The following is an 18688-nucleotide window of genomic DNA, read 5'->3' as shown; positions in this document are numbered from 1 at the left end:
AAAAAAAAAGCCGCGATCGGCGGCGGCAGTTCAGCGGCAGGTCCTTAACTCCTAGAGGGAGTGAGGGACCTGCCACCCCGAATTGTTGCAGGTGCCGCCCCTCTCCCTTGGCCGCCCCAAGCACCTGCTTGTTAAGCTGGTGCCTGAAGCCGGCCCTGCATGAAATTATAACCTATAACATTCCTATAACAGTACTGTAACAATTACTATAACATCACTATAACAACCATGCTCAATGCATCAGGAGCCTTCTGAAGACACCCTACATGACAAACTTTGCATTGGATACCACACAATCATTTTACAAGGATGAACAAGGGGGTGCTGGGTGTTCCCCCGAGGTACAGAGCGTCCCAGTTACTTTTTAGTAGATGTTTAATAAAGCAATCCTCCCTTGAACTGTTTGAGCAGAGTAGATCAATGTGACATTTTAAAGAATCTGAATGACGCATTTGTTATATTGTTTACAGCTTAACCTTTCTTGCCTTTTTTTCCAGATCTTAGAAATAATAATATTCTGCATTCTTCTGTATTTCTACAAAAGAAAGGATGTGAAGCACATCGTGGTTTTGTTAATGATGGTAGCACTACTAGGTAAGGACATATTATTCTGTTTGTATAATATTCCTCTCTCTCTCTCACTTGACCACTCTCTGTCACTCGGTCCCCTGTTAGTTTATGTCAGTGCTGTGTTTAAAGGGACAATCTGAAGGGGGAATCCTTAGGTTTTTATATGGCTTCAATGAAGTCTCTTTCTAACAAGCAAAGCCAGTTACTCAACAAACTTTATATGCCTATTGCTAGTACTGTTTGGTTTTCTAGATTTGCAGTTTGATTCTGTGTGAATCCGACTTGTGCATGGATATTCCAAGGCTTTTTGTCTCTGCCATTTGAAGTAATCCTTTATCATTAGCTCCCTGGAAGAATGAATTACAGAGACTGTTGAAACTCCATATGTCTAGAACATATTTTGGTGACCAGGACTAGCCGAGGAAAACAAATCACTAATTTAAAAACAAAAACAGAAAACCTCTTAACCACTCTGCTTGTGTGCAGTTCTTCAGTGTAACTGCCTGGGACCTTCTGCCTGCATTCCTCTACTCCCACCTATATATGAATATTTTTTTTCCAGAACTGAAGCCTTAATAAATGCAACATATTTTCCTATACTGCCTTTATAGATATGTATTAAGACTTCAGTGGTCCACTAAACTTAGTTAGAGATTGCCATTTGCATTAACCTCTGCCTAGGTTTTCCCCAGAAAATCCACTTAACACTTATTGTCCCAAAAATCCATTCTTGTCTTGTACATTTGCAGTGTAGTTCTTTGAATCCCCAGACCTTACATCTCCCCTGGAGAGTTTACGTACAATCCCAGCCCACAAGAATACATAAATCATTCATTAAATACAATGGACCTCAAAGGTACTTAAATGTAATTTGGTTAGGTCTCCCAAGGATGTGGTAGGATGTTGTCATGTCTGTCACACTATCATGACAAATCTCTTCACCTTTCAGCAATCCAGCCCTCATCTGGAAAGCCCAATTTCTACATGCTACCCTGTAACTGACTGAGGTTTTTAACCCCACACATCACCATGATGATTTGTTGGTTTTTTTATATCATACTCATTATGGGCCAGAAATTCAAGGATTCCCTTTGCTCACTTTGAGTACTACCTTGAACAATCCGATTGATTTGAATAGGAGTGTTCAAGAAGTAAGGTACTACTCAAGGGGAGCAAAGGAAATCCTTGAATTTGGCCCTAATGGTGAAATTCAAATAGGCCACCACAAGGCCTATGCACCACTTAAACCCCATGCCAGAGTTGCTCTAAGCAAAATACTTGGAACAGAACCCCAGATCTGAATCCCTTCCCCTGCCCTCCTGTCCGGAGTGTTGGGAAGTTCTGAACTGTATGTCAATATGAATTTTGCACCTGGGGGCTATCTCTGTAGTTGGGCAAATTGGAACTTTGGATCTGAACTTCTTGGAGAACCTGGAATTAGATCCAAGTGATGGGGCTTTGTCCCCTGCTATTAATTACTTTCCTTTAGTGTGACGAGTGCACTGTTACTCCTCTCATCTTGCCACCCCATATGTTTTGAATTTGTTCTATTTTCTGTGAGGTTATTGTAACCTCCACAACTGAGCTTCAGCAGCAAGGGCTGGGGCAAATCAAGAGCCCACGCCAGAGGAAAAGTGTGAGTGCCTTTTAGTCTAGCCATCTGCACTTTTACTCGCTCAGGTGATGAGGAAGCCTGATTCTGCTCTCCAAACTGGTAGTACGTCATGCTGCAATGCTTCTCCTCCTCGGCTGGCCTGAAGACTGCTGCTCAGTTTCCTTTAAAGCAAGCTTTGTTTGTGGTTATGTGCATTTCAAACCTTTTATTGGTTTAAAAAGAAAATCAGAAGAAGGGTTAAAAACATAACTAACTTTTTAAATAGACTGCTGATCAATATGTCTTTCTGCAGCACTGACACTCTGGGGTAAAGGCGAATAATTCTACCTTGTTAACATCTCTCTCTGTCTCTCTTCCAGCATCATTGACCATCATTTCAGTAAAGGCTGTGGCAGGCATGATAACATTCTCTGCAAAGGGCAAAATGCAGCTAACATACCCCATTTTCTATATCATGTTCATTATAATGGTGACATCTTGTGTTTTCCAAGTCAAGTAAGTTAGTTTTTGCTAACCTTTCTATCCATTTATCTGCTGGTTTTGCTAATTACTGGTGCATATTGACTCCTGGTGTGAATAACAGTTAAACACACCGATTGCCTTCACTGATTTTTTAAAATTTTTTATTTATTTATTTATAATTTATTTCTCATTGGATTATTTCACTTGGATTTATTATACTGGTGCCTTCTTCTCTTATTAACAAACAATTCAGGTTCATTCGAAATGCATGTTTATTTTTCTCACGGTTCTTAAACCCAACTGTGAAGTGAAACTTGCTATTTTCCTGATGTTTTCTTTCTGTTACTTTGTCATGCAGCTTTTAGACCCATTGCTGGTAACCAATTAATCTAATAGCCAATGCGCTTTCAGTAACTTTGTCCTAAATTTAGAAAGGGAATTCTTTTTCCCACTTAGCTCTGGTCTACACTACAGAATTAATTCGGTATAACTACGTTGCTCAGGGGTGTGAATAATCCACACCCCTGAACAACATAGAATCATAGAATATCAGGGTTGGAAGGGACCTCAGGAGGTCATCTAGTCCAACCCCCTGCTCAAAGCAGGACCAATCTTCAACTAAATCATCCCAGCCAGGGCTTCGTCAAGCCTGACCTTAAAAACCTTTAAGGAAGGAGATTGCACCACCTCTTCTGGTAACCCATTCCCGTGCTTCATCACCCTCCTAGTGAAAACGTTTTTCCTAATATCCAACCTATACCTCCCTCATTGCAACTTGAAACCGTTACTCCTTGTTCTGTCATCTGGTACCACTGAGAACAGTCTAGATCCATCCTCTTTGGAACCCCCTTTCAGGTAGTTGACAGCAGCTATCAAATCTCCCCTCATTCTTCTCTTCTGCAGACTAAACAATCCCAGTTCCTTCAGCCTCTCCTCATAAGTCATGTGCTCCAGCCCCCTAATCATTTTTGTTGACCTCCGCTGGACTCTTTCTAATTTTTCCACATCCTTCTTGTAGTGTGGGGCCCAAAACTGGACACAGTCACTCCAGATGAGGCCTCACCAATGCCAAATAGAGGGGAATGATCATGTCCCTCGATCTGCTGGAAATGCCCCTCCTTATACAGCCCAAAATGCCGTTAGCCTTCTTGGCAACAAGGGCACACTGTTGACTGATATCCAGCTTCTGGTCCACTGTAAGCCCTAGGTCCTTTTCTGCAGAACTGCTGCCTAGCCACTCGGTCTCTAGTCTGTAGCAGTGCATGGGATTCTTCCGTCCTAAGTGCAGGACTCTGCACTTGTCCTTGTTGAACCTCATCAGATTTCTTTTGGCCCAATCCTCTAATTTGTCTAGGTCCCTCTGTATCCTATCCCTATCCTCCAGCGTATCTACCACTCCTCCCGGTTTAGTGTCATCTGCAAACTTGCTGAGGGTGCAGTCAATGCCATCCTCCAGATCATTAATGATCATTAATGAAGTGTAGGGGGTGGACACCCGCTGCTGCCTGGGAGGGCTGGAGAGCAGCCCTGGAGAGGGCTGCAGCTCTAAAAGCTGGGCTGATTGGGGAAGTAGCCGCAGCTGGGCCACGCCCCAATCAGGCCACAGCTGGCCTGTATAAAAAGGCTGTGAGCCAGGAGCCCAAACAGTTTCTCTTTGTTTGTAGAGGGAGATAGGCCTGGCTGCAGGGAGCTAGAGACAGGGTACCTGAGTGGAGCAGGGCTGGGGAAAGGCAGAGGAGCCAGGGAGCTCCAGCCTGGAAAGCTCCGGGCTGCGGCCTAGCAAAAGGCAAATAGGTACTGGGAGATGTAGAGGGCAGCCCAGGGGTAGGCAAAGGCAGCAGGTCCAAACCCAACCTTGATGATGCTGAGTGGCTTATACTGCAGTCTGCCCCAGGGAGCGGGGGCTAGTTGGTGACTGGCAGTGGCCTTATTCTGAGGCAAGGTGATGGGAGGGGAGACCCAAAGAGAAAGGGATTACTGCCAGAGGGCAGCACCCCAGATAAAGGGGCACCGGGTCCTGGGAGGGACACGGAGGCCAAGAGGCAGTGGGACACCGGCCTGCAAAGGGCGCTTCCGGAGCTGCAACGAGCTAATTCCCATGGACGACCAGCAGGAGGCGCCGCAGGGGTGAGTCCGACTCCTTACATGAAGATATTGAACAAAACTGGCCCAGGACCGACCCTTGGGGCACTCCGCTTGATACCGGCTGCCAACTAGACGTGGAGCCGTTGATCACTACCCGTTGAGCCCAATGACCTAGCCAGCTTTCTGTCCACCTTATAGTCCATTCATCCAGCCCATACTATTTTAACTTGCCGGCAGGAATACTGTGGGAGACAGTATCAAAAGCTTTGCTAAAGTCAAGGAATAACACGTCCACTGCTTTCCCCTCATCCACAGAGCCAGTTATCTCATCATAGAAGGCAACTAGGTTAGTCAGGCATGACTTGCCCTTGGTGAATCCATGCTGACTGTTCCTGATCACTGCATCAGAATTGATTCCTTGAGGACCTGCTCCATGATTTTTCCAGGGACTGAGGTGAGGCTGACTGGCCTGTAGTTCCCCGGATCCTCCTCCTTCCCTTTTTTTAAAGATGGGCACTACATTAGCCATTTTCCAGTCATCCGGGACCTCCCCCGATCGCCATGAGTTTTCAAAGATAATGGCCAATGGCTCTGCAATCACATCCGCAATCCAACCTAAGCACCAGTGTAGACAGTGCTATTGTAACCCACACACCTTGTGGGGGTGCGGGGGAGGGGAGAGACAGACAGACAGAGACTGCTCTACAGCCTTACTAAGAGCCAGTTTTTACCTTATGCAGTAGAGGCTCATGCACTAAGCTCCAAAGGCCCCAGGTTCGATCCCAGCCACCGACGACCAGAGTCTGTCAGTATTACACTACGCTGGTGAAAGAGCTTCTCACAGAGGTGGATTAACTGAACCGACAGAAGAACCTCTCTCCCTTCAGCTAAGAGGGTCTTCATTAAAGTGCTACAGCTGCATCGATGCAGCATTTTAAGCCTAGATCTGCCCTTAGATTTATGTTCACCTTTTGTCCTAAGGTGGAAGCAATAGATTATCCTCCCATCCCCTTCGGCTAAATCTGCATACTGTGTTTTGCCTCTGAGAAATTTGTGCCTGAAGTGCAAGCTAGGTATGGCTGAGCCTCTCTAGGAAATGGTTAACTTTTGGAGAGCACTCTGCAAAATCAGGATTTTTCCTGCTGGGCTCTGGCCTGCTAAGTGATCATTGTATTGCTGCCACTGGAGACTGCTGCTGCCATCAGAAATGTAAAATAGAATTCCCAGCTGAATGGAGAATCCATTCTCTTTATCCTTGTCCCTATGCTTCTGGTGCAGATTGCACCATTCAATGCACTTGTACAGGCTGCTCCAGATGAATTTGGAATGTTTGTTTTTATTGTTTTTAATGAAATAGCCAGCCTAGCACTCTAGTGGCAGCGCTATCATAGGGGAATCAGGATTCCCTTTGAAGAAAGCCCGTGCATCATTCTGCAGTGACTCTGGAACTCCCTGTCACAGATTGTAGCATAGTTTACACCCAGATCTTTGCTGGGAGAAGAGTTCAGGGCATTTAAGAGAGGAAATAGAGCTTGGTAAACGGGAAGCTGCTGAATGATTCTCTTCTCCTTCGGCAGATTGATTTTTTTTTTCTTCCTTCACTTGGTCAAAACTCAAACAAAGGCAAAATGTGGCCACTTTGCTTCCTGGGCCCAATATCTGTCTTCTCCCATTCCACCTGAGCAGACTCTTCAAAAGGAGACAATGCTGTTACTCCTGACTTTTTCCCCCCCATTTTACCTAGATCTCTCACCAAGTTAGTTTATTTTACTGATCCTTGAGAACTCAGAACAGCTTTTGTTACATCTTTTGGGGACTTGCTGCTAAGCATCAGCATCTATGTTTCGGTCCCTGAGACTAAGAATGTTGCAAATGAGAGAAAATAATGAGGTGTTTTCAGTGACTTCAAAATCCTGACTATCCTGTGGATATGTAGGATTTCTTTATTTTTAAAGCACCATGGAGACTGCTCAACAGTCACTAAAATAACTTTGCAATTACTTTAATGGCTAAAACAGATCAGAGTTTGGATTTTTACTATTCACATATATCGTACCAATGAAACGTTTAAGCATAGTTCTTTTTATAGGTTTCTAAAACACTCTGCCATCTCTTAATATTTCTTTCTGTTTCAAATGCATTGTTGGCAGGATACAGTATGTGGGGGGTGCAGTGACACTGAATTTACAAAGATACATTCCAGTGTTCACAGGCATGATTCATAATCCTATGGGTAGATATGGATGTGGCAGGTTGTAATACTTCTGCATGAGACTTTCATTCTCCTTCAACATGATGAATTGCTTTGTTTTTGTTACTGGATTAAATAGACCATGAAGGTTGGTGTAAGAACACATACATCCAAGCGTTGTCCTACACGTCCTTGTATAGTGCACAACCCCGTTGCACTCCAGCTGAGGCTACGGGTGAGGTTCTGTGTTGTGCTTCTGAGAGGTGCCGCACTGAACATGTAGCCTAAAGGGAGGCGGGGCTAAGGTAACTGTAAATCACCTTTTTGTGCCTTCCCAACTCTGCTGCTCTGGGAGCCAACGTGGCCCCTAGTGCAAATGAGATGATCGTCCGTGGCTACTAAACTACATCAACCTGTCCCCAGCTGCCTGTGGGGAGAGGTGCTGCTCAAAATCTCCATGGTGCTATGTACTGTGGCCCCACCCCGATGCCTGCCATCACCCCTGCATCAATGCTTGGGTGGGGGCTAGGGTGACCAGGTGTCCGGTTTCCACCGGAACACCTGGTCAAAAAGGGACCCTGATGGCTCCGGTCAGCATTGCTGACCAGGCCATTAAAAGTCTGGTGGGCAGTGCAGTGGAGCTAAGACAGGCTACTCCCCCTACCTGTAATGGCTCCACGCTGCGCCCTGGAAGGAGCCAGCAGGTCCGGCTCCTAGCCGGTGGGGAGGGGCACAGGGCTCCATGCGCTGCCCCCCCCCCGAGCACTGGCTCCGCACTCCCATTGGCTGGGAACTGCGGCCAATGGCAGCTGGAGTGGCGGTGCCTGCAGGCGAGAGCAGTGCGCATAGCCGCCTGCCATGCCTCCACCTAGGAGCTGGACCTGCTGCTGGCTGCTTCTGGGGCATAGCACGGAGTCAGGACAGGCACGAAGCTTGCCTTAGTCCCCCCGCTGCGCTGCTGACTAAGAATCGCTGGAAGTAAGCCCGTGCCCAACCCCCCTACCCCAGCCCTAAGCCCTTCCCCAAACCTGGAGCCCTCTCCTGCACCCCAAACCTCTCATCCCCCACCCTACCCCAGAGCCTGCACCCTCAGCCTAGAGCCCGTACCCCCTCCTGCACCCCAACCCTCTGCCCCAGCACAGAGTCCTCTCCCATATCCTGCACCCCTGTGCCCCACCCCCCAGCCTGGAGCCCCCTCCTGAACTCCAAACTCCTCATCCCCGGCCCTACCCCAGAGCCCCCACCCGGAGCCCTCATCTCCTCCCACACCCCAACGCTCTGCCCTAGCCTGGAGCCCCCTCCCGCACCCTGAACCCCTAATTTCTGGCCCCACCCTGGAGCCCGCACCCCCAGTTAAAGGCCTTACCCCCTCTTCCACCCCAGCCCAGTGAAAGTGAGTGAGGGTGGCAGACAGCGAGCCACCGAGGGAGGGGAAATGTAGTGAGCGGGGGGTAGGGCCTCGGGGAAGGGGACGTTGTCTGGGGAAGGGGCGGGATTAGGGTGTTCAGTTTTGTGCAATTAGAATTTGGCAATCCTAGTGGGGGCCCTCAGCAGACAGTCCATGGCTGTTTACCTCTGACATAGGGAAGGAGGTATTCTTCCCTGTCAGAATCTGTGGCTTTTTAAGCCCCTTTTATTCAGAGTACAGGAGCTGGAACAGGGGTGAGAGTCTTGCGTGGTGTGTGGGCACAAGTCAAGTTAAACGTTAAGGTTAAATACCATAAAAAGGGCAGGATTTGGGTGCTTTACTGGAGATGGCATGGTTTGTCCTGTGCTGGCAGGTTTGGTGAACTCCTTTCTCCTGCTCTGACGCTGACTTTTGTCTTTGGGGATAGCAGGCGCTTGTACACTTTGATATTCTGCCAACTATTTCCCAGCTGTGATTGCACATGCTTCTCCTCCCACCTATCTTTGAAGGCAGTGAGCTCCAGAAGGGTCCATACAAATGCATGAGGCCTGCATGATAGCTCTTTTTAATTTTCTCCAAAAAATTGTGCGTTTCTGAGAAATGGTAGTTGCTTGCTACCAAAGTGGCTTCCAAATGGGGCCCATGTGGATTTGCCAAAGCTGTTTAAACAGAGAGTGGTTTCCAGGCATGCTGATCCCCACAGAGAGGTCAATTCTGCAGTGACTGGTGCAGTGTGGGATAGTAATGGGAGGACTGTTCACTTATATAAGAAGTGGGATGCATCCACTGGAGCTAAATTGATTTAACTGCCACCAAAATAGAGTTGTGGCATTTGCAAAATGGCTTCATTAAATAAATGCAAATCCAGTGATCTTGCAATGGGAGATGTGTGTGAACACATGCCAGCTCCCACCAAAATAAGGAGAACTATACTAACTTCTGTGTGGAGACCAGGCCTTATTCCTCTGCGCTAAACGGAATAAAGGCTCAAATCTCCTGCTTGCTTCCTTGCTCAGAAACATAATCTATCTCCCACAGTATTCTTGCCAGCAAGTTAAAAAAGTATGGATTGGATGAATGGACTATAAGGTGGATAGAAAGCTGGCTAGATTGTTGGGCTCAGGGGATAGTGATCAATGGCTCGATGTCTAGTTGGCAGCTGGTATCAAGTGAAGTGCCCCAAGGGTCGGTCCTGGGGCTGGTTTTGTTCAACATCTTCATTAATGATCTGGATGATGGGATGGATTGCACCCTCAGCAAGTTCGCAGATGACACTAAGCTGGGGGGAGAGGTAGATACGCTGGAGGGTAGGGATAGGGTCCAGAGTGACCTAGACAAATTGGAGGATTGGGCCAAAAGAAATCTGATGAGGTTCAACAAGGACAAGTGCAGAGTCCTGCACTTAGGAAGGAAGAATCCCATGCACTGCTACAGGCTGAGGACCAATTGGCTAAGCAGCAGTTCTGCAGAAAAGGACCTCGGGATTACAGTGGACGAGAAACTGGATATGAGTCAGCAGTATGCCCTCGTTGCCAAGAAGGCTAACGGCATATTGGGCTGCATTAGTAGGAGCATTGCCAGCAGATCAAGGGAAGTGATTATTCCCCTCTATTTGGCACCAGTGAGGCCACATTTGGAGCATTGCGTCCAGTTTTGGGCCCCCCACTCCAAGAAGGATGTGGACAAATTGGAGAGAGTCCAGTGGAGGGCAACAAAAATGATCAGGGGGCTGGAGCACATGACTTACCAGGAAACTGGGCTTGTTTAGTCTGCAGAAGAGAAGAGTGAGGGGAGATTTGATAGCAGCCTTCAACTACCTGAAGGGGGGTTCCAAAGAGGATGGAGCTCGGCTGTTCTCAGTGGTGGCAGGTGACAGAAGAAGGAGCAATGATCTCAAGTTGCAGTGCGGGAGGTTTAGGTTGGATATTAGGAAACACTATTTCACTCGGAGGGTGGTGAAGCACTGGAATGGGTTACCTAGGGAGGTGGTGGTATCTCCATCCTTAGAGGTTTTTAAGGCCCGGATTGACAAAGCCCTGGCTGGGATGATTTAGTTGGTGTTGGTCCTGCTTTGAGCAGGGAGTTGGACTAGATGACCTCCTGAGGTCTCTTCCAACCCTAATCTTCTATGATTCTATCCCAGGTATAATGGCCCGATGCAAAGCCCAGTCAGTGGAAAGATTCCTGTTGATTTTGGTGGGCTTTGGATCAAGCTCTTAAAAAGGGGAAGAGGGTGGGTGTCTGAAGAAACAAAAACTTAAGCCTCTTCATGCTAATCAGCATTTAGCTTTGTGTCCCCAGGCTAGATTTTACTCCAGCTAATAGGCAGGAATAATTTGGCAGTCATACAACATTACTCTCATTGATTCAGAGTTGGATTTCCTGTGCTCATCATCTTTTATCTTGCACTATTCATTTGTACTATGCAGGGTCAAAACCAGTATGCATATCTACTGCAGACACCAACTTGTACTGCGCTGTTAGCTGTTTTGATGTGAAAGTATTACACCTATTACTACACTTAGTGCACAGCACACTTTGTATCCAGGAGATGTAATAACTGCCTTCTTTTAGGTTCTTAAATCAAGCTATGCAGCTCTACAATGCAACAGTCGTTGTGCCGATTAACTTTGTGTTCTTCACAACCAGCGCCATCATTGCAGGTTTGTTTTTACTTTTTATCCAAACAAAAGCTCTTTCTAAATAGCAAGATTGAATTCTCTTCTTTGAATCAGGAATGCAAACAAGTCACTTTTTTATCTTCAGGGAGAGATCTTTATGTAATATGACAGGTGTATATTTTGAAAATGATCATAAGTTCAGAACTTTGAAATAAAATTAAATGCCATCAGATTCTAACTTTTCCAGTACAATACAGCCATGTACAGTTTATTCTGCTGTACTGGCTTATTAGGTACTGTCATTTGTATTAGCCTCCTCTGGAAGTACCATAAATGTGTTTACCATGTGTACATTGGCGTCTCCATATCCTAGCTGGTAAAGTAATTTTAATAGTGTGGCAAGCTACTCAAATGACAGACAGCTGTGTTTTGTAGTAGTTTGTGTATTATATTTCAGAAGGCTGCATTCTAGGTTAAGTGAAGGAAATAAAATACTCCAAAGGCCTTTAAACCTTATAACGTTTTATTCTGGGTGAGAACTTTGAACTTGCTCTCATTAAAAAGAGACTGAAAATCTTGGAAATTGTCTGCACTGAAAGAACAAGAGAGGAGAGAAAGACGACGACGTCTACACTGAAAAAAAATTCTGCCGCACTGAGTCTCTGAGCCCGGGTCAATTGACTTGGGGGGAGGGATAGCTCAGTGGTTTGAGCATTGGCCTGCTAAACCCAGGGTTGTAAGCTCAGTCCTTGAGGGAGCCACTTAGGGAATGGGGGTGTGTGTGTTTTTTAAAAATAAAAAAAAACTGTCTGGGGATTTGTCCTGCTTTGAGCAGAGGATTGGACTAGATGATCTCCTGAGGTCCCTTCCAACCCTGATATTCTATGATTCTATGACTCAGACTTAGAAAGCAACAGAGGGTCCTGTGGCACCTTGACTCAGACTTGTGGGGCTAAAAATAGCAGTGTGGACATTCAGGCTGGATCTGGAACCCAGGCTTTGAAACCTGGCCAAGGGGTTGGGGCTCCAGCCCGGTTAGGAATATCTGTACTACTATTTTAAGCCCCGCAGCATGAGCCCAAATCTGTTGACCCGGGCTCTAAGACTCAGATTTTTATTTTTTTTAGGGCTGTCAATCAATTGCAGTTAACTCAAATGATTAACTCAAAACAAATTAACTCAATTAAAAAAAATAATTGCAATTAATCTGAGTTTTAATCGCACTGTTAAACAATAATAGAATGCCAATTTACATTTATTATAAATATTTTGGATTTTTTCAACATTTTAAAATATATTGATTTCCATTACAACACAGAACACAAAGTGTACAGTGCTCCCTTTATATTATTATTTTTATTACAAATATTTTCACTGTAAAAAAGATAAAACAAATAGTATTTTTTTAATTCACCTCATACAAGTACTGTAGTGCAATCTCTTTATCATGAAAGAGCAACTTACAAATGTAGATTTTTTTGATTACATAACTGCACTCAAAAACAAAGCAATGTAAAACTTTAGAGTTGACATGTCTACATTTGTAAGTTGCACTTTCATGATAAAGAGATTGACTACAGTATTTATATGAGGTGAATTGAAAAATACTATTTCTTTTGTTTATCTTTTTTACAGTGCAAATATTTGTAATTAATAATAATACAAAGTGTACAGTGCTCATTTTGTATTCTGTGATGTAATGGAAATCAATATATTTGAAAATGTAGAAAACATGCAAAAATATTTTAATAAATGGTATTCTATTATTGATTAACACTGCGATTAAAACTGCGATTAATAATAATTATTTTTTAATCATTTGAAGCCCTAATTGTTTATGTATTTATTTAATTTATTGTAGTATAAATGTACCTAAAGATCCTGTTTCAGCAATAAGCCAAAATTATACAGCTATAATATTTATGACCGATTTTAACGTACACAGGGGCAGTCCTGTCATTGGTCTGCAGGAAATTTAATATTCAGAACTTCCATTAATGGTAAAGGGAGTTCCATGAAGATTGTCTCAGCAGCTGTGTTAGAACAGACCTGCACTTTGTGACCGAGAGGAGACATTGGCCAAAAGGGCTTGCACTGGAGTAACCATATGGAGAGTTTGGTCTTGTTCCTACTTTTTTTAAAGGCCACATCCTTATTCAGGATCATCTATATCAGTGGTTCTCAAACTTTTTTTTTTTTTTTTTTTTTGCGGACCACTTGAAAATTGCTGAGGGTCTTGGCGGACCACTTAATGATCTTTCCAAATGTTGTTTGTACCATTAGCTAACTATTGTAAAGCGCTTTGGATAAAAGGGCTATATAAAAAACCTTAATAGTAATTAACTTTTTTTCTTCTACAAATAAAAGCACACAACTCATATTTTAATATCGGTAGTCTTACCTTTCTAATACGATGGCTGTGCCCTCTCTCCCCCGCCATGGCAGTCCCCAAGCTGGGGCTGGGAAGGAGGGCGGGGGGGTCTCTCCCTCTCTCCCCTGCTGCGGCAGCCCCACAATATGAACTGACATAAAGTTAGATGAGTGGCCCTTCATTCTCTCATGTGCAGCCGCCCAGGCGCGCACCTTACAGGGAACTATCTGTGGACCACCTGAATGGAGCTTGCGGATCACTGGTGGTCCACGAACCAGTTTGAATACCTCTGATCTATATACAAATCTGCACCTGTTTAGTTAAACGAGCTAAAATGGTGCAAGCCCCTATGTGGCTTAAGAGAAACTTATTGCTGTTTTAAATGTGTTCCTAATTGTCTAAGCTAAACCCAAATAAACCTGATTTAATCTGAAGTAAGAGTGTCCACAGAGCCTTTTGTACTTAACTTTATTGGTTTAAAACAACACATTTAGTTAAATTGCTGCAACTCTGCATGTAGACAAGCCCTCAGTCTGAGCCTGACCTGAATAAACACTGTGTAAGTACCTCTATGTAATTCAACAAGGTTTTATTCTTTAAAAGTATCTTTTACACTAACAAGGGTTTTCAGTTGTTGGCAATATAAAATGTGACTATACTGAACAATTAATAACACAAGCAAGAAGTCCAAACCTGGTAGAGTGAGATCTTATCTTATTAAGATATATGCAATTACTATTATCTAAAAAAAGGCATAGATACTGAATATGGGCATATAATATGAACCCACCCAAAATTTGTATTGACGTATTTGGGATTTTTTTCCACTTGATCATAACCTACCTTCTGACCCTGTCATCGGTAATTCACATCACTTGGAATTTGTTCAAGATCTGCATTTCTTGTTTCTGTCACATTCTAGGGGTCATATTTTATCAGGAATTCCAAGGTGCAGCTTTGCTGAGTGTGTTCATGTTTCTATTCGGGTAAGTGTATTTACTGAAAATCTGTAACAAAGTTTGTATCGAAACAGCAGTTACCTTTCCAAACAACTTTTCCTTTTCTCCTGAAGAAGAAACCTATTTCATTGCAATGTGTTAGGGAGCAGCTGTTACAGTAGGATAAAAAACATTACAAAGTCTAATATTTGTGTTTTGTTATAAGGGCCTGTTTTTGAATCCAAACCTGTAAAAATATTAATATTTGCCATTTGTGAGCCCCTATCTCTCCCACTCTCCCCAATGGAATGAAAAGCTAACATTACATGTTCCCTTTGTAAATGAGACAAATCATTGGCTGTTTTCCATCAATGATCGTATTATGGAGTATGTACTGATTAGTGCTAGAAAAGACCCTCCCTCCATGTTATCTTCTACCTGCTGTTCTCTGCTGCTACTAGCCATGGGCAATACTGTTAGTTAATCACACAGAAGGCACCATGCTCACTTTAGTAACGGCATGCCTCTCTCCTGTTGCCTTTGGATAGGAAGGGACAATCTGTCTGTTGGTGATTATAGATCCTGTCATGCTAAATAAGTGGTAGCAGTAAATGCTTGAAGGGCAGCCTACCCGTCATACAGCCAAGTGAAACAGAAGCAGCCACAGATTCCTCAGGAGTTGCCAGTGCAGTAAAGGCTCAGGTGATAGGTGAGAGATCATTGTTGATGGGAATGGGATACTTAACACACAAGTGGAAGAACAGTTCCCAAAATTCTTGATCAGATGCCAGGCCCTAATGTAGTCAACCAAACACAACTGACAATTGTATGTGACCACTCCCACTGGAGGTAGGACTGAGCGGCCCCATAGAACTATTTAATGGTTTGTGTGACTGACAGTGTTTGTAGTGAAAGTGGTAGAAAATGAAGATAAGCAAATTAAATGCACACACTTGGCAGGCGTGAAGTTGATGTTGTGTACAGCCTTAGAGGGACAGAAGACACTTACCAAGCAGTTGAAAATCACTGCCGGCCAGAAGCCTGGTTCTGAGACACAAAAGTCAAATGAGCGAAACAAAGGGACTGTCTAGACTAGAGTTTTTGGTTGTGTTGTAACTTGAGTTAACTAATAATCAATTTAACTGTAAATGTTAGTCTAGATACTCCACAAACAATTGTTCCAGGATGCAAATGTGTTTTCCTTGCTGTGGCTCAGTTTGGGGCTCAGCTCAGCTTTCTCACATCAGTTCCTTTGGAGTCAGTGAGATTAGGTGTGTGAGTAAGGCAAACAGCCTTTGAAAACCCACAGGAATCCATAAGCTGCCAAGGGATTGTCGAGAGCATAATTTGGTCCCCAGAACCTTTGTTATCTTCTCAAACCGCACTCCCAGTTAAGAGCCCAGCCTGACATTGGGTCTGTCTACACAGCAAAGAAAAACCTCAGGGCTGTTTCATCGCTGTGTAGACGTCTGGGCTCAGACTAGAGCCCGGCCTCTAGGATCCTGCGGGGTAGAGGGTCCCAGAGCTCAGGCTCCAGCCTGAGCTCGGAAGCCTACACAGCAATGAAATAGCCCCAGAGACTGAGCCATGCAAGCCTGAGTCGGCTGGCATTGGCCAGCCATGTTTTTTTATTTGCTGTTTAGACAGACCCACTGAGCCCTGGATGAGTTTGCTGGGCTGCCAGTCATGAAAAACTAATTCTCTTTACTTGTAAACTGAGCAGCTCAGATATGGAAGCTGTTGAGAGAGAAACACGGCTACCCAGGACCAGGGCCAGCTTTAAGCTGATTCCCCGGAATGGGGCCCCGCGCCTAAGAGGGCTCTGCAACGTCCGGGGCTGCCGGCAGAGTGGGGGGAAAAAAAAACAAAAACACGTCCTGCTTCTCCTCCCTCCCTCCAGCGCTTGCGCCGCCATACAGCTGATCAGCGCAAGCCTGGGAGGGAGGGGTGAGGAGGAGGAATGCAGCGTGCTTGGGGAAGAGGCGAGGCCAGGGCGGGGATTTCGGGAGGGATCCAATGGGGCAGGGAGGGGGCGGGGCTGGGGGCGGGGCCAGGGCGGGGATTTGGGGAGGGCTCCAATGGGGCAGGGAGGGGGCGGAGTTGGGGCGGGGAGGGCGCGAGACAATTCGCAACCCGGTGTGGGGCCCCGCACCTGCTAAAGCCGGCCCTGCCCAGGACAAGACCCACACTTCAAATGCAATGAGCTGCTTCTAACCTTATTTTCACAATGCCTTTGTAGGTGTCTTCTGTCATTTCTTGGCGTGTTTGTAATCACACGAAATCGAGAAGAGGAGCATTTGCAAGTTCCTTATATTGATTGTGGACACATTCCTGGTAAGCATGGTTTTGGACGTTCTTTGTCAAATATTTGCCAATCATCTATGTTTAAAAGTCTAAAAGCATCAGGTAATGGAGTGGGGAATGAATGGAGAGCATTGAAGCAGAAATATCCTCCTATCATATTTAATAAACATACTTCTTTCTTCATTTCTATTCCTATTTCCAATTGATTTTTTTCAAAGACTTTCTTAAATTGTTTCTTAACTGTTTCCACAGCCTATCAAAAGAAAACAAAAGGCGTCTAGACTGAGGAGCCTTTAACAGAAAAATAATGGATTGGCAGGATTGTGATTTGTTTCATTGAGTTTTTTTTGTTTCCCACAGGAAAAAAAGAGATTGACAAAATACAGCCGGATTCAAACAGCTTATCCTACGGCACTTTGCATGATGAAGATGACTGGATGAGTGCTCAGAGCTAAGAGCAGCTTCAATTCCAGTTAACAAGAGGAACTCTCTATTCATTGACATCATATTCATCACCCCATGTTGATTGCATATATTCAGTGTGTGTGTCATGTTGTTTTATGTTGAGAACCCTTAGTGTTATTTAAGTATCCTTAAGTATCCCCTGCCTATCACAAATGTGTTACGATGAGCAAGGAGGGCTATTAAGCTAGTAACCATTAAATGGAGCTGGACATTTTCCTGGTAAAATACCTCTTACCGGTGGTTTAGGGTCAGGTTTTTAAAGGTATTTAGATGTCTAAAGATGCAACTAGCCACATAGTGGGATTTTCAAAAGCACCCATTTCACCTGCCTGCATTTATAGGTGCTTAATTCCTTTAAAAATCAGTCATCAAAATATAGTGTGTTTCTATGTAAGCATCCGTTGGGAGAAATCCTGCTTACCTTATTCATACAGCTAGTCCCATTACCTTCAAAGGAACTACACATGTGAGTAAGGTGAGTGGGATTTGTTCCAATACATAAATATGGATGCATACACATGATATGTAATTTATGTTGAGATACGGTAAAAGGCTTGGCAGCATAAATTCCTCCAAAGGAGTCCTCTGGGAGGGGAGCTTGTCTCTGTCCTGCTGGATTGGAGCAGCAAGCAGCTATTTCAATACAATCCGTTCTGAGCCTTGCCCCCTCTGTCTTCATTAGAAAATATATGTTTTTGGTGGGGATTTTGAAGAGGGTACACACTATTCCAATAGAGAAATGGGAAGCCAACCTTCCACTGCTGTTGTATTTTGAATAGGCCCGGCTGGGGAAAAAGTGAGTTCAATATATGGGGCCCAGTCCACGAAAATGTTGTGTGGGTAAAAGAATCAGAATCACGAAGGATAAGCCACTGGGCGGAAATATATCTTTTTCCTTCCTAAAAAGATTTCCCTGCATTAAGCTAGAGAGCTAGTACTGGCAGCAGCTGTGGTCATGCAGACTGAGTTTGGGGCTTTGAATCAGAAAGTTGTAATCCTAATGTAGCTGCTGACTCAAAGGAGAAAGTTACTTATGGCCATAGGGAGCTACACAGCCTCAGTTTCTGCTTCTGTCTGATAATACTGATCTACCTCATGGGCATGTTGTGAGGATTAGATGGGTGCTTTGGGGGGAAAGAAGAAGCACTTTATAAGTGTTCAGGGTTACTATTTGAACCTTGTACAAAATACTTTTGCTCTTTTTAAAGTGCATGTCATATATCATGCAGCTAGCTTCAATGGGGTCTGCTGAATGATGCCTCCTTTAAACACAATATTTTTGTAATCAGTATTTTTATTTTAGAAGAGATCCAGTCAAAGTGACTTCAGTAGTTTAACACTGTGATTTGTTTATAAGACATGTTTGAAGTACCTAGAGAATGGTACATTTTGCTATACATTAATCTCCCTACATCCAAGATTTATGGCATTTTATTATTTATGATTTAAGCTTTTGCAAATTGGGATAGAGCCATGTACCCATGGATTCAATACCACCCTCCCCCACTTTTCTATTAAAGTTTGAGGAAGCCACCCATCTATATCTCTCAGATGCCCAATGAGTCTTCCAGCAAAAACAGGAAAGACTAGACTTTACATTACTGATCAATCTACGGTAAAAATGCAGATTTTTTTTAACACACCCTAAAGAATCAAAA

General features: G+C 44.3%; 1 protein-coding gene across 1 annotated transcript in view; it reads left to right on the top strand.

The window, feature by feature from the left end:
- NIPAL2 (NIPA like domain containing 2) overlaps positions 1–17365 on the top strand; it is a 64400-nt gene extending 47035 nt beyond the window's left edge. The window contains exons 6-11 of the mRNA XM_024215772.2: positions 498–594; positions 2545–2680; positions 10906–10994; positions 14246–14309; positions 16501–16595; positions 16926–17365. Of these exons, the coding sequence (XP_024071540.2) occupies positions 498–594; positions 2545–2680; positions 10906–10994; positions 14246–14309; positions 16501–16595; positions 16926–17020 (576 nt within the window). The 3' untranslated portion in view covers positions 17021–17365. The remainder of the gene's footprint in view (positions 1–497; positions 595–2544; positions 2681–10905; positions 10995–14245; positions 14310–16500; positions 16596–16925) is intronic.
- The last annotated feature ends 1323 nt before the right edge of the window (positions 17366–18688 follow it).

The sequence above is a fragment of the Terrapene carolina genome, unplaced genomic scaffold (genome assembly GCF_002925995.2).
Source record: "Terrapene carolina triunguis isolate 2854851 unplaced genomic scaffold, T_m_triunguis-2.0 Scaffold58, whole genome shotgun sequence".
NCBI classification, from domain to species: domain Eukaryota; kingdom Metazoa; phylum Chordata; order Testudines; family Emydidae; genus Terrapene; species Terrapene triunguis.
Note: the sequence above shows the minus strand (reverse complement) of the source record. Positions and strands in the feature narration are given on the sequence as shown.